Below are 27957 nucleotides of genomic sequence, written 5' to 3'. Positions count from 1 at the left end.
ATGACATTGTTTTTCAAAAAATATCTAATTTCTCAGATCTATTGTTTTTTAATACTCTCTGAAATCCTGCTGTTATGGTATTTTGATAATGTTATTTCATTCAGACGTCATATTCAGTTTCTTCCTTCACGTACCCCACAGGGACAACTGATGGACAGAGTACGAGTGCTGGAGTATCAGGTCTCTACCCCATCAGGACAACTGTTGGAAAGAGTCAGAGTGCTGGATCAGGCCTCTACCCAACAGGGACAACTGTTGGACACCTCTATCCTTCCCCCTCCACATTCCCTGCTCCTTATCCTGTTGGTCCATCACATCTACCCAGAGAAATTTCACCGTACAGCATCTGTACGGCGAAATTTCTCGTAGGCGCTTCGGTGAGACTGTGATGAAGTTCACAATTTATTGGACCGTGTCTAGACAGTAACGAACATCCTTGACCATAGTTAATCGTTTTTGTAGTCTACACTCAGACATGAACTCATTATGGCATGCGGGTGTCTTCATTCATAAAAAAATAAAAACATTCGGGAGTATGCAAATTATTCTAAAGAGGTCTAGACTCCGTGCGCAGCCCCGTCTTCTCCAGTGAACCAAGAAAGCCTGTGCCGTGACGAACAGGGGATTGTACCCCCTCGGTTTTACGCAGGAAACTTGAGATTAGAAGGTGAAATCGCCTGGCGTGCCAAGCTGCTAACGAAACGGATTGGCAGTGTAAAAAGGCCCATCATCCTGCCCAACAATATGGGCAGGGTCTAGACCAAGCTCTTCTAATCGGGTCAGCAATATCCGTGTGCCTAGCCTCTGCGTTTGAATGATAATGAATGAATGGAACGTTGCATTTTTAATGTCTACAAATATTCTAGACTAGAAACTGCGTGCCAATCAATGAAACCTTATGCGGAATCAGATGAAGTCGGCTCTCTTTGCTACGCAAAGCATGTTTCAGAAATCAGCACATTAAGATAAATATTAGCTATTTTAGATTTTTGTAATATGGAATTATTTCAGGGGGTAAAATGCCTTGAGGATTAGGGCTGATACATAGGCCTGTGTGGAGCAAGGCTAAGCCTAATGTCAATTGTGTTTTAATATCTTTAGCATTCATATTATAGCAGTCTAGTATTTTCATAGACTACTCTGCTGTTGGCCTTGATGGGGAGATATTTTAACCCTTTTTAACCCCATTTTCCTGCGACATTCCTGCGTCCCCCCCCGCTCCACAGAGCCCATTTCAGCACCGTGTCAGTGGACAGCTACACATTTGAACGTCGTTACAGTGCACGCGCGTTGATGGGCCCAGGTCTTTTCAAGCACTTGTCAAAATCAAACAGCCGACGGCGCTAGAGGTTTACTTTCGAAGTGTGAATAGCCTGCAGTACTGGGGACCATGGATCTATAAAGCAGGCGCTCGTGCCACTCAGATATCAGGTCTAGTATGGGCGGACAAACGATAGACTTCTCATTCAAAAAAAACCCCGCAATTTATGCGTTGGGTAGTTCTTTAATAAGGTGTTACCGCTACTACGACAATGCCTACAATAAAGGATTTAACGTTGACTTACGATGCACTTAACGAGGAAAGGTCGTTTTCCGAGGGAGACACTTTAACGGGCACAGTGACGATGTGTTTGAAAAAAGATACGAAAGTTAAATCCTTTTTCGTCAAACTTAAAGGCGACGCAAATGTGCGTTGGAGCCAAGAGATTGGTGAAAACCTACTCATTCATACTGCACACTGGAGGTACTTTAAACTTAAACAATATTTGATTCCTGAAAACACTAAAGGTAAGTGAAACGACGGTCTATGTCTTTGCAAACATCAAAGCATCCGATACATGTTCCCACCACTCGAAATAATGAATGGTGGTGAGAAAGTTGCAAGAGGTTCATGTCAACAAACAACAATGGATTTTCCCATATGGACTTTAAATCATTCCAAATATCTCATGGAATACAAATGTCTTCTGTGAGCAGCATTACTAGATGGGACATGTGAAACCAAGCTGATGTCCGCTTCCTATTCGCAGCCAGCGTTTGAGTTTTTTTCGAGTGTTTTCTTAATGACATACTTGTTACCTACTGTGCCATTTTTATTGATAAAAAAAACAGGTATTATTAATCTATTCTTTGTTATGCCATATATCCAAGGCTCCAGACCCCAACTGAATTTCCACGATGGTTTGAGAATGAGAACGAGGGAGGAGCTGAGTGTGACTGACTCAGCTGAGAACCGTGCATTCCATGATTCGATCCACCACTACCGGAAACTCGACTGAACAAACAAACTTTCGTCGCAAAATGTGACTCTTTGGTCGCAGTCTGGAGCCCCCAGTAAAGGATTCAGTCTGGCTCAACTGGTTATTCCCACCCAGAACCTATCACCGATAGTATGCAATTCATAGCCAAGACAAAAATAGACAAATTACTTTTTGGTACCACCTACAAATCAGTCAATGTTGGTTAAAGTTTAAATGTATGAATTGCTGATGGGGTAGGCTTTTATAATAATCAATTTAATACGAGTGGCCAAACATTGCATAGCGGTTAATAAACTAAAGGCTGTACTATTAAACAATAACAACACGGGTTGTAGCCTTTTCAGCATTTGAGAAGAGATGCCTTAACACAGACGGAGGATCCATATTTGAAGAAGCTGAAGTTAGCTGTCGATTCGTAGACTCTTATTCGCAGCTAGTGATTTGCGACCAGTAACAAGTCTAACACTTTATTTTTTAATGACATACTGGTAATGCTAAGTTACCACTGGTGCAGTGACATGTTTATTGATCAAACAATGAATTTGTAATCTATTCAGTGTAATGCCATATATATTCCCAGGAATAGGATTCAGTCAGGCCCGAATGTTTTCCTAGAACCAATATCATTATAACTGGTCTTAAAAACGGCCTTTCATGGAGTAGAACAATTTGTGCAACCCAAAACATGCCCGTGATATACTAAGCAGTACAATCTGTTTATGATATTTAGAGTCTGGTCTTATCGACAACTGAAAGGCAGCTCCTTTTTTGCATTTAAATGAGATTGGTTCGGAGGAAAAAACATTCTGCCAAAGTGAATCCTATACTTGGGGACAAATGGCAATACAATGAATAGATTCCAAATTTAATGAATTGTTTTTCAATCTGTAAACATGTGACAGTACCAGTGGTGACAAAGTATCACCAGTTTGTCATTAAAAAGAAACTTTGTTAGAAAAAAATCAACTCGTTCCTTGTCGCACATCACAAGCTGCGAATAGGGAGCGGGGGCTTTAGCTTCGTCCATATTTGCTATCCTGATCGTGAAACAACCTTTATAAATCATCATACAATATTGGACTTTTGGCATTATTCTACGTAAAAACAGCAAAATGATCGTACAAAAATTATACTATCGTACATCTGGCAACACTGTCTGAAACTATCACAATTATCTATGAAAGATCTAAATTTAACACTGGTATTTTCTTCAATAAGATATTTCCAGACCCTCTTGGGAAACTTTCCATGTGTTCTGTTCAATCAGTGTGACACCACCTTTAAAGGCTGTGTTGCAGGTTAACCAGAACTTTTGATTAATTTGTACATAAAGCACTCAAAATATGTACATCATTCATAAAATGTCTCCAAAATAATGTTAAAGTCCAGTTTTTGTAGTTTTTTCTAGTAACGGGTGTTTTCTATCACCATTCGGTGATGAGGTCACGTTGGGGAGACGTGGTGGAAGGTAACCTGAGCCTAGTACTAGAACCATGGTGTCTAAAAGGTGGTAAGAACCACAAATAACATGTATGATGGCCCACAGCCGTGTAATTTCAAACCTGTGAGACGTGAAAGGGCGAATGAGGAATTGCCGAGAACTCTCAAAGCCAATTAAATGCATGGTCAGAGGAGAATGAGTGGAGAGTTGCTATCATTTAGCAACGCAGCAACGAGCGCTGGAGCTAGATGAACAGCAAAGCATACAATTACAAAACACTTTTTTCTTTTTTTACTGTCAGTGAATAGCACTGAGTGAAAGTAGATATCACTGTCTTAACCTTACAATATTTCATGGACGCAAGCCAAGACAATTAGTCTATAGCCTACATGACAACACACACACTAAAAAGTTGTGATAATCCGATATGCTATAGTATTCGTAAAGCAACACTCAGTATGTTTACATGCACAGCTTAATTCGATTAAAGCCATAGTTTGACTATGCTCCTCAATCGGACAACTGCAATTGTCCGAGTATTCTTGGCGGTGAGAAAATCGATTAATTGGCCGAAGCATTTCATATCCCGGTACAATAGGTTGCGCTCTGCCCATTTCAACTAGTGGTAATAGACCCACCGGTTGACCTCTTTACGTCACTAGCAACAACAAACACAGGCGGCCTCAGGATTCGAGAAATATGTTTTCAGTAGACAGCTGTCAGTTCACTTCGGGTCCATGTCATTTCTCCGATGCTCCATTGTTCCGACCTCTCGTCGTATGGGGACGCCCCCGGCGGCGGCGGAGCAGCTCCTCCGGGAGTCTGCATACGGCAACCCCTTTCTCATGTATTTCGCATTTTAATCTGGACTTCAGAGAGTTAAAGCCAAAGTTCTTTTCCCCCAATTCCTTCGCCACCATGGCCGAGATAACCCCCACTACGAGTATTTACTTGTTGCTGAAGTCCCAGAGAGTCGGAGAACCTGACGCAGTCTTTAAGATTCATAATATCATATAAATATCTGCCGCGCCGCAATTAATGAATAAAGATCGTAAAAAAACGTTTATATTGACAGCTCTGCCTGAAGTTACTACTTTACAACCTTGTTGATGACCAACAATTAGAAAGACATTGATTTCACCAGCTTTTGGTGAAATCAAAGTGTTACACCTTTTCTGATTTCGGCTCCCAGACCGTAGTCGAGGAGCACAGGAGAGACGTTCCCTCCAGGGCCGATGTTCTCTCGGGGGTAGCACCCTTCTCTTTGACCGGCAGTGGGTCTGCTTATAGGTCGGAATGAAGCGGCCACCGATATTGACAGGCTTGGTACTTTATTCTTAGTTCCACTGACTTAACAGTACCTTTTTATACACCTTTTTAAAAAAATTGCAATTTCTTGTTTTCCATCGGCGACAACAATGCGACTATCGTCTCCTTATACTTCCGGCTCACGGCCCCCGGGAAAAATCTCGAGCATGCGCAGAACGCATAATCCGATTCCAATCGTTTGACCGTATACATGCACGCTTAATTCAAGAAACAAACGAAAAATCTAGGGGTCTTAATTAGGGATGGGGATCGAAACCCGGTTCTATCATGGACCCGGTTGAAATTTAACGTTTCATTAACGTTTGGGCTAATCGATACCACTATCGAGTCCCGTCGCTCATTTCTAAAAAAAAAATTGTCCCGTAGGTCCTGTAACGTAATGTTGTGTCCCTCGAGTCGCGTCACGGCAAACATGTATTACAAGTGAAACAAGTGAAGTCTGGCGGTTAACTTTGCTCGCGAGGGTGGCTGAACGGGCGAAAAGGGTGAAAATCATTTATTGTAAAGGGGGGAACACAACCTCAATGGCCAAGTACATTAGCATTGTGCATCAAATAATGGCCAAATGCAGTACCTCCGACTGTCTCCGAATTGAAAAGACTCCTCCTGTCTCCTCCGTCTCCTGTCGCACCACAGACGGGCCTGTCTTAATCGTCCACTCAAAGTACGAACAGAAATCGCACACACAGACATTGTCGCTATGGTCCCGTCAATTAAAAATAGTAATCCAATTGTGAAATCGGTGTTGTAATCAGTAGCATACAAGCTAGTTATCTTAAAGAGTAAATAAAGTTTCAGATGTGCTGCGTGATGATGTGTTGAGGTTGGCTCAGTAAAACGACGGTTATCATGATGCGTTCAAATGTAACAGAGAAACGGTAAATTGATATTTCGGTGAGAAACATGAATAATACTGTATTACTCATGTTTCTGTATTACTAATACAATTGTAGCCTATAGTGCTCTAATTATTTTAGTATATATAATTAAAACTACTGATGTCAATATGTATTAAGAATTACATGTTTAATTTAAAATACAATTATTTATTTCCTAAATATTTTCCTCATCACTAAAAACACTTTGTATTTCCACCAATTAATAGAAAAGTATCGATAGTGGTATCGATAAAGACTGGGATCGTTAAGGAGTATCGAAAATGGTATCGATATCAATAAATATTAATGATCCCCATCCCTAGTCTTAATTAGACTCTGAGTAACTTGATTTGACTCTATTCAGACTAAGGTGTATACCATAGATAGTATATAAAATGGATGTAGCATCCGGGCAGGCCTCAGTTATTCCAACTGCATCCAATTCTCTTGGCTTATGAGCGTCCGCCTCATTTCCTCCAACCAAAAAAGGGCATTGATGTGACGTCGGGGGGTGGGAGATACGCCCATCTAGGTGACGTACACCGAATTAGCTCGTAGCTCATTCATTTTTAAACGATCGGTTGGTACAGTTGACCGCAGAGCAAGGCATCTTGGCCCCGAAATGAACAATAGGAATGAACGCAGTCGAGGTCAAGATGACAGAGATATCATGCTAATCCTGAAAACTATCCTCCGAGTCGAGGTGAGAGTCAGTGGCTAGCTGTCACTCAAGAGGCCACGCCCCTAATTATTCATACATTTTAACCTCCAATAAAATAAAAACTAGCCTGCTAAAAAAAAATCCACCCCCCGCAGTGTTGTCATGGAGATATGAACTAAACTACTGACTAGAATGTTTTTTTGGACCAGGCTGTAAATAGGTTTGTGAAAGTGGGCTGTTTAACAAGGGAGTCAAGAAGAATTGCCAACTTTTGGTACCACCTCGTAGTGGCCAACCGGTGCTACTGCAATGTTTGTCACTTCCGCATTGGATGCTGGTAGAACTCGCTGTGGTTGGGGCTTGATGCATGCATGCATTTTAACAATCATAGTCGGACTGAGCCAATAATCTGACTTTCTTGAGTGTCATGTAAACGCACTGACTGACATAGGAGGCTGCATTGGCTAAAGTTGTTTGGATGCACGTTGTTTCATAACAAGGAGAGGCAAAGTTGTGCATCACATGCAAACACGACAATAATTGGTACGAATCTGGCTCACTTAGAAGAGCAATTGACTGAATAAATGCCAGGTAAAGCCTATCGGACACGCAATCAGTGCACTTGCAAATGAGTGCCTGCAGTATGACCGATCGTGGTGGTGTGACATTATTTAACCATCCACCTACAGCAAATACGATCAGACAGATACATCATTGAACACGTACACAAAGCACATTCGTCCAACCCGGCGGATGCTGACATACAGCCCACAACAAGCCAAACATCACCACCGCTGAGTGCTCTCTCTCTCTCTCACGCACATACACAATCACTCCAACTCCAAGGCTAGGTTGCTTCACTAAGACCACAACCAACCAAAAGGCCTTCATAACCATGCAGTATGCCGAAGCCGGAAAGGACACAGGCACAGTCGCACACACTCATCTTATGCACAACAAACAGTTCTATCAGCAACATTCAGTCGCTGCAAATATTTAAAGTAGCCTCTTACCTTAAGTTAGAATGGACCGAAAGTGTGTGACTTGCCAGTTAGCTTTCGCTTGCTATCCGTTTTTAGTATGACTTCTCAACATTACGTCTGTCTTCTGTTTGGCAAGAAATAGGCTATCTATAAATGCTACACGTGAACCTCCTAAGAAGGTGCGATTTGATATGTTCGCTATCTCGGGATATATTGCAATATCCCATTATTGAGAACTCAAACTCTGGATATTGTTTTCATCGCGTGACGGTCGTCTCGTCATGCTAATGAAAACAAATAAAGCGCTAATAAAAACAAATAAATCCCGGCAAAAAGTGTTATCTTGTTTATTTTTGGAGTGTTCACATGTAGTATATTCCTAAAACAATTATTCACCTCAGGCTCCGTGAATAGTTGGGAATAGCCCCCTCAACCTTCGGTCTCGGAGGCTATTCCCCACTATTCACAGAGCCTGAGGTGAATAATTGTTCACATCATTTCGCCTTCGGCAAATAATTGTTAAATATCTATGCATTTATCTATTTATCTGTGTAATCTGCTGAACACTCTCTTACTAGTCTCTACTCTAAAGGGTCTCAATGCGGCTGTGGTCTGTCGTCTCCCCAGCGTTACGTCATGCAATGCATTGTAGGGGACATGAGAATCAACCACAAACCGCTAAAATAGTACCTGTTTTTCATCTTACATTCCGTTTTGTGATACCCAACAACATCTATTACAATGGATAACAGTTTAAATTTGTATTACCAACAAGCAACTGCAACACGGACTTCAACCTTTCACCATGTGAGCTTAAGAATGAGCTTACACGTTGCTCGACTTTCTATAGCACTCAAGTGCACTGTTATTTTAAAATCAAGTATGATCGCATTCCTTTTTCATACTCTTATCATGCTAACTATATATTTAACACAATGACATTTCTCATGCAGACACTGAAATCTCCAAGGGAAATCACTCGTATAAATTCAGCTTCAAAATTCCATCCGGGTAGGTAATTCTCAATCCAATTCTTATTAAGGTAACGGAATGCACCAAGCCTTACATCCCCAGGCAAATTCTCTGATGCATGTGAGACTGGGACTTCTCAGTTCCTTTTCGACTTCCATGGGGCTTTATTAACAGGGGCAGACCCAGAATGCAAATTCCTCTGGTTTCCACAGTGCAATAGATTCTACATGTCACATCAGTTGAAACACATCAGCCACTTACGTTACTTTTTTGTCACGCATGGACAGTTCTGATTATTTTATTTGTACTGCTCTGTGTGCTTTAATAGGAGTATGCCCTCATCCTTCTGCGGGTTGTTTGGTAAGATCGTCTACAAGTTGGAAGTCAAGCTTTCAATGAGCTGGAGGTTGGACAGCAATGTAAAACAGGAGATCAACTTTGCATCGAAGGCCATTCCAAACTTCAGCCACCTGATGGTATGTAGCCCTGGCGTATTTGACCTGGTAACAGGATGGGTGGCACAGTAAGAATGTCATTGGTTCAATGGGGGGCAGCTTTCTGTATGGAGTCAGTATGTTCTTCTCGTGTTCAGTTAGGTTTTCTCCGGGTGCTCTAGTTTTCATCAACATTTAGAAATCCATCCATGGTTAGGTGAATACTCCTGCCGGTGCCCTTGACCTAGGCACCAGGGTAAAGCCCTGGAGTGGGTCCCCCCCTGCACTGTGTGGCTGCCCACTGCTCCTAGTGATGGGATCAATTCAGAGTCCTCACTTTCCTTCCTGATCAATTCGGTATTTAAAAAAGTGACTGTTACTTTTTCCTCTCTGGACAAACATCACTTAACTTAAATAAAAAATAAGTTTAATTTTTTTTAAAAGAAGATATTTGTATTCACATTTGGTAGAGCTGAATTGCTTGACTAACTAAACTTAAAAAAATAAAGATTTAAGAATTTCCTTAAAGGAGGTTATAGACAAAAGTATGACCTTTGTAGGCGTTCAATATTGGGCTACATTTGAATTACATTGGACACATTCTAGCATCACTGTGAGACTAACTGTCATGTGTGTATCTCCACCTAATTTCAGGAACCTCCTAATTTCAGGATGTTTAAGTTACTTAAGCCATGTATCAGACCGCTTCACCTCACCTACCTGATCAGTTAAGTCAACATTTACGAACATTGTCCCTGCTCACCATGTTCTACTCTAGACCCGCCAGGTTGGCCAAGTGGATAAAGACATAGGAATCTTCTCCAAAAGATCCGTACACATGGAGGTGTTTGTGGAGAGCGGAGTCTACGCCCCGGGTAATGTCTCACTCACACACACACACACACACACACACACACACACACACACACACACACACACACACACACACACACACACACACACACACACACACACACACACACACACACACACACACACACACACACACACACACACACACACACTGAACTGAAGAGCTTATGTGTCACATACAAAAATGGGAAACAAACATGAAGTTGACCTTACCACTTAGATCTTAGTCGATTGAAGAGTATGCTTACTAGATATTTAAGAGTATGACACCACATTTTTACATTGACCAACAATGGTGGCGGCTCTTTTTGCACCCAACCATCACGAGCCACCTATAGGCCGTAAGACAAACTACACGATGTTGCTTCTCAAACAGGCGGTCATGTCTTCCGCTTTGCACCAACCGCACCACCCTGTTTGCAGCTACTCTACAAAAACTACAACAAACAGTTCAACATAGTTGTTTCATGTGAATATGTGTGGACTAATCTGTTAATTTAATATTTATATTTTTTTCATAGGTCAAACTGTGGCAGTTACTGTTAAAGTCAAAAACACATCCTCAAAAGACGTGACCCCCAAGTTCTCTTTGAATCAGTATGTTACGTACCGTGCGCACGGCTTTACAAAGTTCAGTTGTGGTGAAATCTGTAAGTTAGTTGGGGAGGTTATTGAGAAGGAAAGTGAAAAAACAGTCACTTGTGCATTGAAGATCCCTCCTGACACGATCCTATCCATCCAGAACTGTGAAATCCTTTCAGTTGAATATAATTTTAAGGTAGGAGCTCAATGTGATGACAAATGGTTATAGTATATGCCTAAATTCATAAAAGGTTGTGGAAATAAAGTGCAGACCGTTAGGAAGTAGCATGTTCCCCAATGTAGGCCTACCCAAATATATATTTTACAATAAAAAGTCATGCAAATGATGAATGGGTATTGGGTTGACATCTCACTGTGTACTCGTTTCCCTAGGTGTACTTGGACATCAGCTTTGCCACAGACCCAGAGATCAATTTTCCACTGGTCATTGTCCCTTCCGGCTTCATGTTAAACCCAGGGCCCGGGGGAATGAACCAGCCGTACCCCCCTGTAGCATACGGGGGCCCAAGCAACAGCGACTTCCCTCCCCCCGCCGCCTGCTCTCAGCCAGCTCCGCATCAGCAGGCCTATGGTCCCTCAGCAGGGACCATAGGCCTGCTGAGCGACCATAGGCTGAGGGACCATAAGCCCCTCAGCCTATGGTCCCTCTTGGGGGGCTTCGGCCGCTCAGCAGCCTTCGGGCCCCAAGCAGCCTTCGGGTCCCAAGCAGCCTTCGGGTCCCAAGCAGCCTTCGGGTCCCAAGCAGCCTTCGGGTCCCAAGCAGCCTTCGGGCCCCTAGCAGCCTTCTGGCCCCCAGCAGCCTCCATGCCCCCAGCAGGCTCCGGGCCCCCAGCAGCCTGGGGCCCGGGCCCCGCTGCGCCTGGTGCCGTGGGAGCAGCTTACTACCAGCACGTGCCACAGAACAAGTCTCCGTATGGACCCCCGGCCCAGCCCTCAGCGCACCCCCCAGTTCTCCAGGGCCCTCCTCCACCGGCGGCTCCGGGGGCTCTGCCCTCTGCGCCGACGTTCGACCCCGGCCAGTACGCCCCGCCGTCGTTGGCCTCCTGCTACAACGGCCCCACGTATAGCATGCCACCGCAAATGCCGGGGATGGGCACCGATTTTCTATCCCGACAAAATGAAGAACCTCCTTCGTATCTGTCTATGTTCCCCCCGGCAACCAACGATAAACCGCCAAAATAATTGAACAGAAAGCGCTGATGATTCAATATCCCTACAATGGACCATTTTATATTGAAGACTTTATTCAGCCATGCATGTATGGCAGAAATGTGTGACACATTTGAAAATATAAGAATTTTAATTATTATACACGATACGTGTAAATAAAGTATGATCAGTATCATGCCTACATGCTACATGAAAGGGTGGAAAAACAGTTGGACGTATTCAAATTAATCGTTCGTTTTAAATAATCCTGTATCGTCTACATATCCTGTTCTCTTTTCTTATACTTTCCAGGAAACAAGGTCCTACTGAACTTGGGGTATTATGATATGGTTGATCACCCACTCTTTGCTTATTGTAGGGCAGCTCACTTATGTAACCAATGAACACAACACACCCTTGTTGGACATTGAAAGGTGTTCCACGATATTGGTGGAGGGTGATATACTGAACTGGTTTTCTGAAGTACGGGATGGCTTGACATATAATCGGAGAAACTATTGTACTACCTTTCGTATGAGCCTGCTTAAATATATTTTTATTCTTTGTATGTTTCTCTGACGTGCATTTAAAATAACCTTACCAAATGTAGCTAGATGTCTGGACCCTTTTGCTTGCTCTTTGCTGCTAATCAATGAAGTGTATTTTTAGAATAATTGTACCAATAAAAAATACAATTAAAAACCGTCTTCTGTAACTTACATAACCAGATGTACTATGGATCCACTGGCACATGAGACACTGAGCACTCTGGGTACTGAGAATGATAGCACTTAAAATAATTTGTGGTTGTATCTTAAAGATTTGTTGCCACAGTACTCACACTTTTACTCAGTACTTAAGCATAACAAATAGCCTAATGCTAATATAAGCAATAAGAAAGAGTAGTAAATCACATACCCCAGATAGGGGTTCTTTTGATTGCATGTACTTCCAGTTCCGACCGGAAGTAGTATGTGGCTATTTTTTAAATCTTTACAGCGACTCAATATTGATGATAGAACTGATTGTTGTGCATAAGATGAGTAACTGCGACTGTGCATGTGTCCTTTCTGGCTTCAGGCATACTGTATGGTTATGAAGGCCATGTGGTTGGTTGTTGTCTTAGTGAACACGCAATCAATCCAACTTGGAGTTGGATTGATTGCGTACGTGCGTTCGAGAGAGAGAGAGCACTCCCGCCCTGGTGATGTTTGGCTTGTTGTGGGCCGTCTGTCAGCATCCGCTTTTTGTACATGTTCAATGATGAATCTGTCTGAACATACCTGCTGTAGATGGATGGTTAAATAATGTCACACCACCACGATCGCTCATACTGCAGTGCACTGATGGCGTGTCCGTTAGGCTATACCTACCTGGCATTTATTCAGTCAATTTATCTTCTAAGTGCGCCAGATTGGTGCCAATTATTGTCGTGTTTGCATTGTAATGGACAACTTTGCCTTTCCTTGTTATAAAACAACCTGCATCCAAACAACTTTAGCCAATGCAGCCTCCTATGTCAGTGTTGCTTTACGAATACTTTAGCATCGCGGATTAACACAATTGTTACGTGTGTGTGTTGTCATGTAGGCTATAGACTGATTGTCTTGGCTTGTGTGCGTGTGCGTGTGTGTGTGTGTCGTGTGTGTGTGCGTCCGCCCATTCTCTGACACTTACTACTTCAGACTTCGTAACCTGGTCAAAATTGTATCGTTAACCCTCGTTCAAAGGTTTAACAATTCAACACACTGGTATCTTCAATAATATGCAAACAGAATTTCGATTACCTTTATACTTTTTTAAAAATCACAGTTTAAGTTCCATGTCGGCTTGTTTTCAGTCGGTCTCATTGATTTGCGCTGAGGTTAGGGCGCGAGGCCGTGCAGGCAGTGATGCCAGATTGGGCGTATTTCCCACCCAATTAGACTACTTTTAACAATGTTAGGCTGGAAAAATTAGCATTAGGAGAGTACATATTTATTATCACACACATTTAGTTCAGCTATTCAATCTTTTTTTTTTTACTTCTTATACATCATTACACTTATCGTATCAACAGTTGTAGTTTTTATATTATATTTTATATTTTCAGTTGGTCGCATTGACTTCCATAGATGTTACAGTATTTCTTGTTTCACAGGTGCTAAAATGATTCTATTGGATACAAGAATGATGTCTATCTGAAATGTATTCAAACTTGATCACCAACTCTTCACTTCTTTGTTTCCAACCATTTAAAAAAAATGAAATGTTGTGCATGTTTACGTTGTTTAGTCCATTAGGCTCAAATTCAAATTGAAGATCAAAACCCTTCATATGATCCCTTCACTTGCCATTTAACATTTCATTACATCTGAAACTGTGTCTTTATTAAAACATATTTTCAACCTCACTTTGCACTACAGCACTCACCACATTTTCTATCTAGTTAAAGTGTTAAAGGCGGGTTATCTACCACCAGGACAGGCAATGGCCAGGAAGTTTTGGGGGTCTCTGTGAGTGGTTAAACTGTGTGTGTGTGTGTGTGTGTGTGTGTGTGTGTGTGTGTGTGTGTGTGTGTGTGTGTGTGTGTGTGTGTGTGTGTGTGTGTGTGTGTGTGTGTGTGTGTGTGTGTGTGTGTGTGTGTGTGTGGTTAAGCTGGTTGTGAACTTGGTGGAATCGCTAGTGCATCCGGTCCCAGACCGGAAGTTGTGGGGGCTCTGTGATTGGTTAAACAGTGTGTGGGTGTGTGTTCTTTGTCAAACCAATTCGTATTAGTTTCCTTACTTGTTTGAGAGTAATAAAAAAGTCTATGTCTTTCATGAGCCAGACTCCTTGAACGCACTTATTTAGTTAAAGTGTTACAGGTAGTTTATCTACCACCAGGACAGGCAATTGCCAACAGGATGTCTGACAGGCCCGAGGTGGTCTGAGGTAAAGGGTAGGGTCAATCCCCAAGGCTGATCCACTGGCACGAGAGAGAGAGAGAGAGAGAGAGAGAGAGAGAGAGAGAGAGAGAGAGAGAGAGAGAGAGAGAGAGAGAGAGAGAGAGAGAGAGAGAGAGAGAGAGAGAGAGAGAGAGAGAGAGAGAGAGAGAGAGAGAGAGAGAGATATTGAGTGCCTGTGTGCATATAATAGGAGATGGACAGGAGTGCCAGGTTTGGCTGATTACACATTAAAAAGTTTGTTCTACAATGGCTTAGCCCACATCCTGCTTTTTTGTTTTTTTTCAGGTATTCTAAGTCAGTTTTTTTTATTTTTGTACAAAATAAACCACAAGACCTTTTTTGCAAACCCAACAAACTTCTGGACATTATATTTTTTGGACTCAAGCATTGTTAGAATCTAGTCTGCAGTCAGTCACCAGTGATGTTTATTGGAACCAGGAAAACTTGAGAAATGTCACTATATATATATATATATATATATATATATATATATATATATATATATATCACTCTATCACTCTATTATTATTATTATTAGTTTTGTGTATCAATGGGGATAAACAAATCCTTGCTATGTGGTAGGTCTGTTTGATACTTTGTCTCCAAGGATTAAGCCAAGACCAGCTCTTGGTGATCTGAACAACGTTGGGGCCGGGACCAGCCGTGGTAAGATACCAAAAACATGTATAAAGAATATATGTTTATCTATTCTTTGTGTCTCATCTCCACTTCAAGAAGTTAGGATTGTTTCAGACGCATCCTAAACAACGACGACCAAAAATAATATGGCTTTACCTACATGACAATCACTATCACTACATAGAAAACCGGACGGGATTCTTTGGTGACATCTATGTTTGCGAATAATGCTAAAGAGCCATGCGCCCCCGCTGTACCACAAATGTCCATTCTTCTGTAATGTATGTCTACAGTTTATGTTGTGGGGTGCAATGATCATGACAAGTTGCATATTTATGGGAGTAAGGAATAGAGAACAAGATTATTAGGCCTTGAATATTTAAAAGATGCGATATGGGATCTATTGTGTGTGTGTGTGCGCGCAAAATTAAATTACATGTACTCTAATAAGAATAATAATAAGAATCTGTCTTTCATACCAGAGGGCCGCAGCCTCCTGGGATAATGGATGTGAAAAAGGAAATGGATGATGAACACTGTGGGGGACAGTGTTCATCATCCAAATGTCATGCAGGAAAAGGTACTGCATGACATTTGGCGAAAGCTATTCTTAACATGACCATAATGATCATCAGCCTGCACCCATTTATTTTTTAACTGTAATCTAACTATTTTCTTATAATGACATTGTTTTGCAAAAAATGTCTAATTTCTTAGATCTATTGTTTTTTAATACTCTCTGCAATCCTGCTGTTATGGTATTTTGATAACGTTATTTCATTCAGACGTCATATTCTGTTTCTTCCGTCACATACCCCACAGGGACAACTGTTGGACACCTCTATCCTTCCCCTTCCACATTTCCCACTCCTTATCCTGTTGGTCCATCTCATCTACCCAGAGAAATTTCACCGTACAGGTTTCCCTTCCTGGACAAGCGGCTTATCCAATGCCACAGCAAATCTAACCATTTCCAGGCATACCCCTACGCCCTCGCTCAGGCTGTGTCCATGAACAGCCCACATTTCATGGAGCGTCCCCCACCGTACGCTTGGATTCTCCCACCTGACCACGCGACTTGAACCCTTCAGTCACCTCACTATACACTGGTCCCATCTTGTAACTGTAAATGTGTTCTACATTCAAACACATCATGTACTTTATTTTGTTCAGACTTAGCTTTGCTACTTTTGGGTTGTTTTTTTTGTCGCTAATGTGGCTTATTTTAAATAGAGTACTTAAGGAACAAGTAGGGGAACACTGCTACTACAGAAGAGAAGCAACGCTGGATGGCCCACCTACACCCTTAAGCAGCCAGGTGGCGCAAGAAGGTCGACAAATACTGGAGACAAACTTATTTATTTGTTTAAACTTAAACTTGTTAAAACAAAAAAGCAGGATGTGGGCTACTCAGTCACACACAAGCTATAGCCAATTAGCCATGCATCTTAAAATTAACTAGAGCTATGTTTTTAATACACAATATAAATATTATATATTGTGGGGGTATATAGTCTATGCAACTATTAAAAGGATGGATTGCATGTTATATTAATTTATTATTTGATGGTTTCTAATTAGGCCTTTACCTGCTATGTATTTGGTATTAATAAGGATATCTATTTCCAGCTTGTGCTTGCGTTTCCCGCCTTAACTAGCCAATGATATAAAGTCTGATTTCTTTTCAAGAAAAAAAAAAGTCTTTTTCAAGAAATCTGTAACTCCATAGGTGTAGTTACAAGAGAAGGGGGCCGCCTGCATGTTGTGCATGATGCAAAGATAACCAAGTTAAAGCCGTCAACAAAGAAATGTCAGAAAGGACTCTCAAGTCGTACGAGTAAACTGCAAAGATGACCTTGTTGGCACAACCCAGATGTACGATGGATTAACGCACAAGCTGAAGCGTCCCTGAAACTGACCACTGCATAGAAAGTCACAATCTGTAGCTTCTCATAGGCCTACAGGTGCAAAAATTACTTTGTTTGCATTTTTTTTAAGTTTTCTTTTACTAGTGTGTTGGCTGGCTGCGACGACAGGCCAGCCGCTGGCTCTGGCAGGCTGACCGACTAGGTTGCGACCATAAAAGCGTCCCGACCCTTTTTGCGGCAAATCGGTCGCAACCAACCAGAGGTATGGCTGAATGAGCGACCTGTGGCAGTGAGCCATTGTCACCATGGCTGCTACCACAACCAAAAGCCTATATTATCAGTTAACATCTCATTGAACAGAATAAATATACGTGCGGCGGCGCTAGAGGTTTACTTTCGACGTGTGAATACCCTGCAGTATTGGGGACCAGACATGGACCTATAAAGCAGGCGCTCATGCCAATCAGATATCAGTTCTAGTATGGGCCTGGCAAACGATAGACGATAGACTAAAAAAACCCGCTATTTACGCGTTCTTTAATCAGGTGTTACCGCTACTACGACAATGCCTAAGGATTTAACGTTGACTTACGATGCACTAAACGAGGAAAGGACGTTTTCCGAGGGAGACACTTTAACGGGCACAGTGACGATGTGTTTGAAAAAAGATACGAAAGTTAAATCCCTTTTCGTCAAACTTAAAGCCGACGCAAATGTGCGTTGGAACAAAGAGATTGGTGAAGCCTATTACATTCCTAATGCACACAGGAGGTACTTCAAACTTAAACAATTTTTGATTCCTGAAAACACTAAAGGTAAGTGAAACGACGGTCTATGTCTTTGCAAACATCAAAGCATCCGATACATGTTCCCACCATCCACTCGAAATAATGAATGGGGGTGAGAAAGTTGCAAGAGGTTCTTGTAAAAAAAACAACAATGAATTTGCCCATATGGACTTTAAATCATTCCAAATATCTCATGGAATACAAATGTCTTCTGTGAGGAGCATTACCAGATGGGACATGTGAAACCAAGCTGATGTCCGCTTCCTATTCGCAGCCAGTGTTTGAGTTTTTTCGAACATAGTTTTCTTAATGACATATACTGGCTACCTCTGGTAGGCTACTGTGCCATTTTTATTGGTAAAAAAAACCCCAGCTATTATTAATCTCTTCTTTGTTATGCCATATATCTAAGGCTCCAGACTTAGGCTACTTCATAGGAGCACTGTGGCCCCTAACTGAATGTTAGGGGCGCAACCAGAAATTGTCACTGATAAATATTTTGATAGATGCAGAAATTACAATGTGCAGTATCATATTCAGCGTCACATTTTATTGTGATTCTAATCTATCCCAACGGTTTCCAGGTGTGCGCGTGCATGCGTTCGACAAGCACGGAAGCGACAGTTTCACGGGAGTGCGCGCTTGCCGTGCTGCTTGACAGGACGAGCCTCGATCCTCTGCCCGCTCGCTCGAGTCTCCATTGATGCATTATCAGGCACGACAAAAGCCTCCCGTGTGAAAAGCCCTTTATGGCACCTAAAGCAGAGTCCTGCACTGTTTCGGGTGACCCGCACAATTTGGATGAAATGAGTCAGGTCGGACGCCTGACGAGCGCGGGTCGGTCGCGGGTTTTGCGATTGCGAGCGAGACTTCTCCGGTGCTGGATAGGCTATATTAATCAGGAGCGGAGGTGTCAACTAAAACAGTGGATGATGTGCTTTTTTTGCACAACAATCTAAAGCACCACGCCAAACACCAGATAGTGTAATTCCCCGGCGTTCCATCTAATAATTCTAATTTTCCATCGGGTGCGGGTCGGGCGTCGACATCACTTTATAGCGGGTCTGGTCGATAGCGAGATGTACTAATTCGCGCTATTGTCGGAACACTGGTCGGATGCGGTTTGAAGTAGGCCTATTGCACACTAGCCGAACGTCGGAAGAACGAGTCAATAGTTCGCTTGCTCATTGTAAACGCACGTAGCAGTTTGTGAAATCTTTCTCCTTTAGTGATGGGTCGTTCGCAACCGAATCAGTTCGAATGAACGAATCTTTAACAAGAACGAACCGAACTGATTCTTCTCTCTCGTTTGTCTCGTTCGTTCTCAGACTCGACTCCTCCCAGACCCACTAGTCGCTGACTCGCTGTTTGTTCACTGACTGCGAGTGGTGCAGAGGGAAGAGGCTTAGTAAGCGAGCGTACGATAATACGATTAAATATCAGTCAAATGGCAAATGCATGCTGTCTTTGTACTTTCTGTGTAATGCAGATAATCAAATATTTGAATGTCTCGTCAATCTGCCTCGTTCTTTCATGGTTTGTTCTGCACCCGGGACCCCCACCATCATTGCTAAATCAAGTCTATTATCTTGCTGATGTGTTAAACATCCAATAATCAACTAGCATACAAGCCCCATCCCGCTGCATTTGGTTAAAGTTGTAATGTTGTGTTAATTGATGACCAACTTCCACAATGGTTTGAGAATGAGAACGAGGGAGGAGCTGAGTCTGACTGACTCGGCTGAGAACCGTGCATTCCATGATTCGATCCACCACTACCGGAAACTCGACTGAACAAACAAACTTTGGTCGCAAAATGTGACTCTTTGGTCGCAGTCTGAAGCCCCCAGTAAAGGATTCAGTCTGGTTATTCCCACTAAGAACCTATCACCCATAGTAAGCAATTCATAGCCAAGACAAAAATAGACAAATTACTTTTTGGTACCGCCTACAAATCAGTCACTGTTGGTTAAAGATTAAATGTATGAATTGCTGATGGTGTAGGCTTTTATAATTATCAATCTGATACAAGTGGCCAAACATTGAAACCAAAAGCATAGCGGTTAATAAACTAAAGACTGTACTATTAAACAATAACAACACGTGTCGTAGCCTTTTCAGCATAGGAGAAGAGATCCCTTAACACAGACGGAGGATCCATATTTAATGACAAACTGATAATGTTAAGTTACCACTGGTACAGTGACATGTTTATTGATCAAACAATGAATTTGTAATCTATTCAGTGTTATGCCATATATATTCCCAGGAATAGGATTCAGGCCCAAATGTTTTCCTAGAACCAATATCATTAGAACCGGTCTTAAAACGGCCTTTCATGGAGTAAAACAATTTCTGCAACCCAAAACATGCCAGTGATATACTAAGCAGGACTATCTGTTTATGATGTTTAGAGTCTGGTCTTAGACTGCTGAAAGGCTGCTCCTTTTTCGCATTTAAATGAAATTGGTTCGGAGGCAAAAACATTCTGCCAAAGTAGATCCTATACATATGGCAATACAATGAATAGATTCCAAATTCAATGAATTGTTTTTCAATCTGTAAACATGTGACAGTACCAGTGGTAACAAAGTATCACCTGTTTGTCATTAAAAAAAACTTTGTTAGAAAAAAATCAACTCGTTCCTGGTTTCACATCACAAGCTGCGAATAGGGAGCGGGGGCTTTCGCTTCATCCATATTTGCCATCCTGATCGTGAAACATATAAATCATCATACAATATTGGACTTTTGGCATTATTCCACGTAAAAACAGCAAAATGATCATACAAAAATGATACTATCGTACATCTGGCAACACTGTCTGAAACTATCACAATTATCTATGAAAAATCTAAATTGAACACTGGTATTTTCTTCAATAAGATATTTCCAGACCCTCTTGGGAAACTTTCCATATGTTCTGTTCGATCAGTGTGACACCACCTTTAAAGGCTGTGTTGCAGGTTAACCCGAACTTTCGATTAATTTGTACATAAAGCACTCAAAATATGTACATCATTCATAAAATGTCTCCAAAATAATGTTAAAAAACAGTTTTAGTCGATTTTGATAGTAACCTGTGTTTTCTAACGCCATTCGGTGATGAGGTCGTTGGGAGACGTGGTGAAAGGTAACCTGAGCCTAGTACTAGAACCATAGCGTCTAAGAGGTGGTAAGAACCACAAATAACATGCATGATGGCCCACAGCTGTATCATTTCAAACCTGTGCAAAGTGAAAGGGCGAATGAGGAATTGCATAGAACTGTCGAAGCCAATTAAATGCATGGTCAGAGGAGAATGAATGGAGAGTTGCTATCATTTAGCAACGCAGCAACGAGTGCTGGAGCTAGTCTATGAACAGCAGAGCATACAATAAAAAAACACTTTTTTTTTTTTTTTTTTCTTTTACTGTCAGTGAATAGCACCGAGTGAAAGTCAACGTTTTCTTTATATCTAGTGACAGTGATTATGTCGTTATGTCGTGCAGATAAGTACCGGTGAACCAGAAGATCTAGAAGTAGAAGGCATAATGCTAGCTATGGGCTAACTGATGTTGCCAGTCCCACCTGTGAAATCCCCTCCCAGATAATCCCTTATTAAATCTTTCCCCCGATGTTGTAAACACATTTCCGATTAGTTATCTCACGTTTTGATGGTAGGCGGTGGCCTACTAGCTCCAGTAACAACATCTTTGCCTAGTATTTATTTCTAAGCTCTTACCCAGCGTGCGAAATACCCGTCAATATTCGGGGTGTCCCCATCTCCCGATTGTTGCGCAATACCGATCTACATTTTCTCAATATGCAGATAGGCCTATAACATTACAATGTTTCGTGGATGCAAGCCAAGACAATTAGTCTATGGCCTACAGGACAACACACGCACTTAAAAATTGTGATAATCCGATATGCTATAGTATTCGTAAAGCAACACTCAGTATGTTTACATGCACAGCTTAATCCGATTAAAGCCATAGTTTGGACTATGCTCCTCAATCAGACAATTGCAATTGTCCGAGTGTACTTGCCGGTGAGAAAATCGATTCATTGGCCGAAGCATTTCATATCCCGGTGCAATAGGTTGCGCTCTGCCCATTTCAAATACTGGTAATAGACCCACCGGTTGACCTCTTTACGTCACTAGCCACAACAAAACACAGGCCGCAGGATTCGAGAAAGATGTTTTCAGTAGACAGCTGTCAGTTCACTTCAGGTCCATGTCATTTCTCAGACGTTCCACAGCTCCTTCGGGAGTCTGCATACGGCTTCCCCTTTCTCATCTATTTTGCATTTTAATCTGGACCTTCAGAGAGTTAAAGCCAAAGTTCCTTTCCCCAGAATTCCTTCGCCACCATGGCCGAGATAACCCCCACTACGAGTATTTACTTGTTGCTGAAGTACCAGAGTCTGAGAACCTGACGCAGTCTTTAAGATTCATAATATCATATATTTATCTGCCGCGCCGCAATTAATGAATAAAGAATCGTAAAAAAAACGTTTATTTTGACAGATGTGCCTGAAGTTACTACTTTACAACTTCGTTGATGACCAACAATTAGAAAGACATGTAATATTATTTCAGCTTTGGGTGAAATCAAAGTGTTACACCTTTTCTGATGTCGGCTCCCCAGACCGTAGTCGAGGAGCACAGGAGAGACGTTCCTTCCAGGGCCGATGTTCTCTCGGGGGGTAGCACCCATCTCTTTGACTGCAGTGGGTCTGCTTATAGGTCGGAAAGAAGCGGCCACCGATTATTGACAGGCTGGGTACTTTAATCTTAGTTCCACTGACTTAACAGTACCTTTTTACACACCTTTTTACAAAAATTGCAGTTTCTCGTTTTCCGACGGCGACAACAATACGACTATCGTTTCCTTACACTTCCGGCTCACGGCCCCGGAAAAAATCTCGAGCATGCGCAGAACGCATGATCCGATTCCAATCGTTTGACGCTGAATTCACATGCACTCTTAATTCAACCAACAAACGAGTAATCTAGGGGTCTTAATTCGACTCTGAGTAACCTCGATTCAAACTTTATTCAGACTAAGGTGTATACCATAGATAGTATATAAAGTGGATGTAGCATCCGGGCAGACCTCAGTTATTCCAACTGCATCTAATTCTCTTGGCTTATGAGCGTCGCCAACGTGTCATAGTTTGACCCTCCGCCCCATTTCCTCCATATTCATTTTAACCTCCAATATAATAAAAACTAGCCTGCTAAAAATAAACAATTAACCCCCCTCAGTGTTGTCATGGAGATATGAACTAAACATACTGACTAGAACGTTTTTTTTGGACCAGGCTGTAAATAGGTTTGTAAAAGCGAGCTGTTTAACAAGTGAGTCAACGAAGAATTGCTCACTTTTCGACCACCTCGTAGTGGCCACCCGGTGCTACTGCAATGTTTGTCCCTTCCGCATTGGATGCTGGTCGAACTCGATGTGGTTGGGGCTTGGTGTATACATGCATTTTAATAATCCAATCATAGTCGGACCTAAGCCAATAATTCGACTTTCTTGAGTGTCATGTAAACGCACTGACTGCCATAGGAGGCTGCATTGGCTAAAGTTGTTTGGATTCACGTTGTTTTAGAACAAGCAGAGGAAACGTTTTGCATCACAATGCCAAACACGACAATAATTGGCACCAATCTGGCTCACTTAGAAGAGCAATTGACTGAATAAATGCCAGGTAAAGCCTATCGGACACGCAATCAGTGCACTTGCAAATGAGTGCCTGCAGTATGACCGATTGTGGTGGTTGTGACATTATTTAACCATCCACCTACAGCAAATACGATCAGACATATACATCATTGAACACGTAAACAAAGCACATTCGTCTAACCCGGCGGATGCTGACATACAGCCCACAACAAGCCAAACATCACCACCGCAGAGTGCTCTCTCTCTCTCTCTCTCTCTCTCTCCTCCTCTCTCTCTCTCTCTCTCTCTCTCTCTCTCTCTCTCTCTCTCTCCTCTCTCTCCTCTCTCTCTCTCTCTCTCTCTCTCCTCTCTCTCCTCTCTCTCTCTCTCTCTCTCTCTCTCTCTCTCTCTCTCTCTCTCTCTCATCTCTCTCTCCACTCTCTCTCTCTCTCTCTCTACGCACGTACACAATCACTCCAACTCCAAGGCTAGGTTGCTTTACTAAGACCACAACGAACCATAAGGCCTTCATAACCATGTAGTATGCCGAAGCCGGAAAGGACACATGCACAGTCGCAGACACTCATCTTATGCACAACACACAGTTCTATCAGCAACATTCAGTCGCTGCAAATATTTGAAGTAGCCTCTTGCCTAGTCTTACCTAGTTAGAGGGGGGCTATTCCCCACTATTTCACAGAGCCTGAGGTGAATAATTGTTCACCTCATTTCGCCTTCGGCAAATAATTGTTAAATATCTATGCATTTATCTATTTATCTGTGTAATCTGCTGAACACTCTCTTACTAGTCTCTACTCTAAAGGGTCTCAATGCGGCTGTGGTCTGTCGTCTCCCAAGCGTGACGTCATGCAATGCATTGTGGGGGACATGAGAATCAACTGCAAACCGCTAAAATAGTACCTCTTTTTCGTCTTACATTCCATTTTGTGCTACCCATCAACATCTAATACAATTGATAACAGTTTAAGTTTTTATTAACAACAAGCAACTGCAACACAGACTTCCACCTTTCAACATGTGAGCTTAAGAATGAGCTTACACGTTGCAAGACTTTCTATAACGCTCAAATGCACTGTTATTTTAAAATCAAGTATGATCGCATTCCTTTTTCATACGCTTATCATGATAACTATATATTTAACACAATGACATTTCTCATGCAGACACTCGAATCTCCAAGGGAAATCACTCGTATAAATTCAGCATCAACATTCCATCCGGGTAGGTAATTTAATTCTCAATCCAATTCATATTAAGGTAACGGAATACACCAAGCCTTAAATCCCTTGGCAAATTCACTAATGCATGCGAGACTGGGACTTCTCAGTTCATTTTCGATTTCCATGGGGCTTTATCAACAGGGGCCAGACCCAGAATGCAACTTCATCTGGTTTCCACAGTACAATACATCCTATATTTCAACCCAGTCGCCAAGAAAAAACGTCAGTGGTGTACGTTTCCATGAACACTGGATACGTAGCATTTCAACGTAAAAAATAGCGTGTTATACCTACAATATCCACGTGTGCCGCTGTGGAGGCGGGTTTCGGGGTTTGGGTTTCACGGCTTTCGCGGCAAATTGTGGACACGCGATTGTTTAGGGGGGGGGGGGGGGGGGGAGACTGTTGATGACCGGGGAGGGGGGGGGGGGGGGGGGGGAGAGACACGTTTGTTGAGGGGGGACGACGACACACGATTGTAGGGGGGGGACGACACGTTAGTTGAAGGGGGGGGGGGGGGGGACGTGTGGGGGGGGGGGGACACGTTTGTTGAGGGGGGGGGGGAGACGCTCGACAACGAGAGTTGGTTTTTATTGAACGCTCGACAACGAGAGTTGGTTTTTATTGAACGAGACTTCAACACGGAACAGCTGCGCGAAACGATGGTCACGTCACTCTCGGTGACGGTGTCGACAATAATGAACACACGAACAATGTTAATAGAACAACACACAACCACATAACATCCCGAACCCATTAACCCCACTTAATCCTAACAACAAAACAAGTTAACAAAAGCCCCATTTGTCAACTGAGAACCCCAATTCCCAGAATCCCCCGCGGCTCCGGAACACGGCGTAGCTTATATTAATCTTTATTATCTGAATGGGAAATGCAATATTTTAGGACAGATACACCATTAAACGCGTTTCTAATGACATTTCTAGCGAGAAATGTACATTTTCCTTACATAATCTTCAGTCAGTGAATGTGTATGATCTTTATTAATCTTTATTATCTGAATGGGAAATGCAATATTTTAGGACCGATTCACCGTTAAACGTGTTTCTAATGACATTTCTAGCGAGAAATATACTTTTTAATTGCATAATCTTCAGTCAGTGATTGTGTCTGATCTTTAGTTTTATAGTTATTAGGAGTTGATCGGCTCGCTCGCATGTTTCAACGACGTCAGGTTGCTTTCGCTAAACTAGCAGCTCACGTGCTTCCTGCGTTTGTGTTATTAAACTGTTACTTTATGTAACTTTTCAATGATATCATCTTGTTAGAAACACGTATATCTGAGAGCCAACCCAGTCGCCAAAATCATACCTACGTTGACAGTGTACGTTTCGTGAACACTGGATTACGTCGCATTTCAACATAAAATAGCGTGTTATACACACACACACACACACGCACACACACACACACACACACACACACACACACACACACACACACGCACAGACACACAGACACACACACACACACACACACACACACACACACACACACGCACACGGTGCATTTCGCTGCTAAAACAACAACAAAAAAATATTCCCTCAAATATTATTACTTTCAAAACGTTGGCCAAAATGGCCAATAATATCATTTTTTTTTGGGATGCTTCTAGGACATTTTGGGTGGATTTTGAACGGTATGTGGGGGGCACGTTTTTTGCAGGACCTGGCAACCCTGCGCTGTTGCCCGAGATCTGGATCCACCCCGGCGTGGTGCGTCTCCTTTTGACCTTTTGACCCCAGACTTCTGGGGGAATAGCTGAATCAATTCATTAGTCAATCAGAAGCATGTAAATATCTTTCCGGTGGCGTAAGAGGACGAACAAGGTGTCCTTCAACATCTACGCTTCCAGGCGATTGCAACGGTGCCACACATGAGCATATTCGAACATGTTTAATGGTAGTAATTAGCTGTCGAAATTGGAGGCCTTAATCAATACTGAGCAGCTATTGATTTGCTTCCCGATAAAGATTTGTCACAAATGACATGTTATTTAGCATCTACACGTTGAGCTGAGTCCAATGACACCAAGAACGACACTCTAGCTAATGGTAACATGTATTTTACATGGTACACCTAGGTCTAGGACATGATGTCGGTGTAGCAAGAGGCCGAGCTTGATCTCATTGGACTCAGCTTAACGTGTAGATGCTAATTAACATGTAATTTGTCAAAAATCTCCATCGGGAAGCAAATCTATAGCTGGTCATTATTGATAAAGGCCTCCAAAATCGACAGCTAATTACTACCCCGAAACATATTCAAATATGATCATGTGTGGCACTGTTGCAATCGTCTCGAAACGTAGATGTCAAAGGACACCTTGTTTGCTCTGCTGCACCACCGGGAAGATATTTTCATACTTCTAATGGATTGATTCATATTTTTAGGTTCTCGGAGTGAGACTTTAAGTGGCTGCAGCAGAAGTGTTGAGACGAAAGATGATATCAAGAGATTTATAGAATATTCCCATTCACATTATGATTCTTCGTCGTAACATCCGACCAAACATCCTTTACATTCACAGAGCGAAGATTATGAAAGTCCAGGCTCAGGCTCATCTCGTGCACTGCACCCAGCGGCTCGCTTGCAAGATTTTGGCCTGAAGTTCTTCCCAGACCTATACCCTAGCCAGTCCAACATGCATATCTGAGAATCAGGCCTCTCTTCAATAATGACAAAATGTAATGAGAGAAATACAGATTCACTTTTTGTTATCTCATAAGCGGCGTGGTGCCGGCTCCTTTTGACCTTTTGACCCCGACTTCAAAGACGTGGCCACAGGCCAGCTGTGTCTACACACATTAAGCCACAAATGTACACCTCCATCCCACAAAAAATGGGGACTAGAAACTAACCTCTGTCTTATGTACATTGACTGTACCGTTGGAGGTCACGCCCCTTTGCCGACCTTTTCGAGATAGCTAGGGATGCTAAAATGTTTACACACATTTCCCGGGGCCCCGAGTACGACATATCCGAGATTTGTAGTTCTAGCCCATAGAGAAAAAAAGTTTTCCCAAATGGAGTGTCATTTGGACAAAGCCCCTCAGAAGTCTTGCCTGCGAGACCTAATGGTTCAGAATGTGGTGGAAAAACAGTTTTTGAGATAGGAAGGTCCTACCGCCCTGAAATTTTAATACCATATTCTAGGGCCTAACTGGGACCTCCGCACCGAAACTTGGCCCGGTCGGACCCCGAGGGCAGGAAGGGGGGGCCCTCTGCCCCTTGG

At 42.4% G+C, this 27957-nt stretch overlaps 1 protein-coding gene and 1 long non-coding RNA gene across 2 annotated transcripts in view; one reads left to right on the top strand and one right to left on the bottom strand.

The window, feature by feature from the left end:
- LOC132459643 (uncharacterized) overlaps nucleotides 1–27957 on the bottom strand; it is a 51581-nt gene that overhangs the window by 7035 nt on the left and 16589 nt on the right. The window lies entirely within an intron of this gene.
- Nucleotides 1310–12269, top strand: LOC132459640 (arrestin domain-containing protein 3-like). Its single transcript, XM_060054294.1, has 6 exons — nucleotides 1310–1788; nucleotides 8507–8564; nucleotides 8854–9001; nucleotides 9738–9834; nucleotides 10354–10610; nucleotides 10808–12269. Exons 1-6 carry the CDS (start codon nucleotides 1533–1535, stop codon nucleotides 11615–11617), a joined length of 1626 nt encoding a protein of 541 aa, XP_059910277.1. The 5' UTR covers nucleotides 1310–1532; the 3' UTR covers nucleotides 11618–12269.

The sequence above is a fragment of the Gadus macrocephalus genome, chromosome 6, assembly GCF_031168955.1.
Source record: "Gadus macrocephalus chromosome 6, ASM3116895v1".
NCBI lineage: Eukaryota > Metazoa > Chordata > Actinopteri > Gadiformes > Gadidae > Gadus > Gadus macrocephalus.
This window is presented reverse-complemented; position numbering and strand designations above follow the sequence as displayed.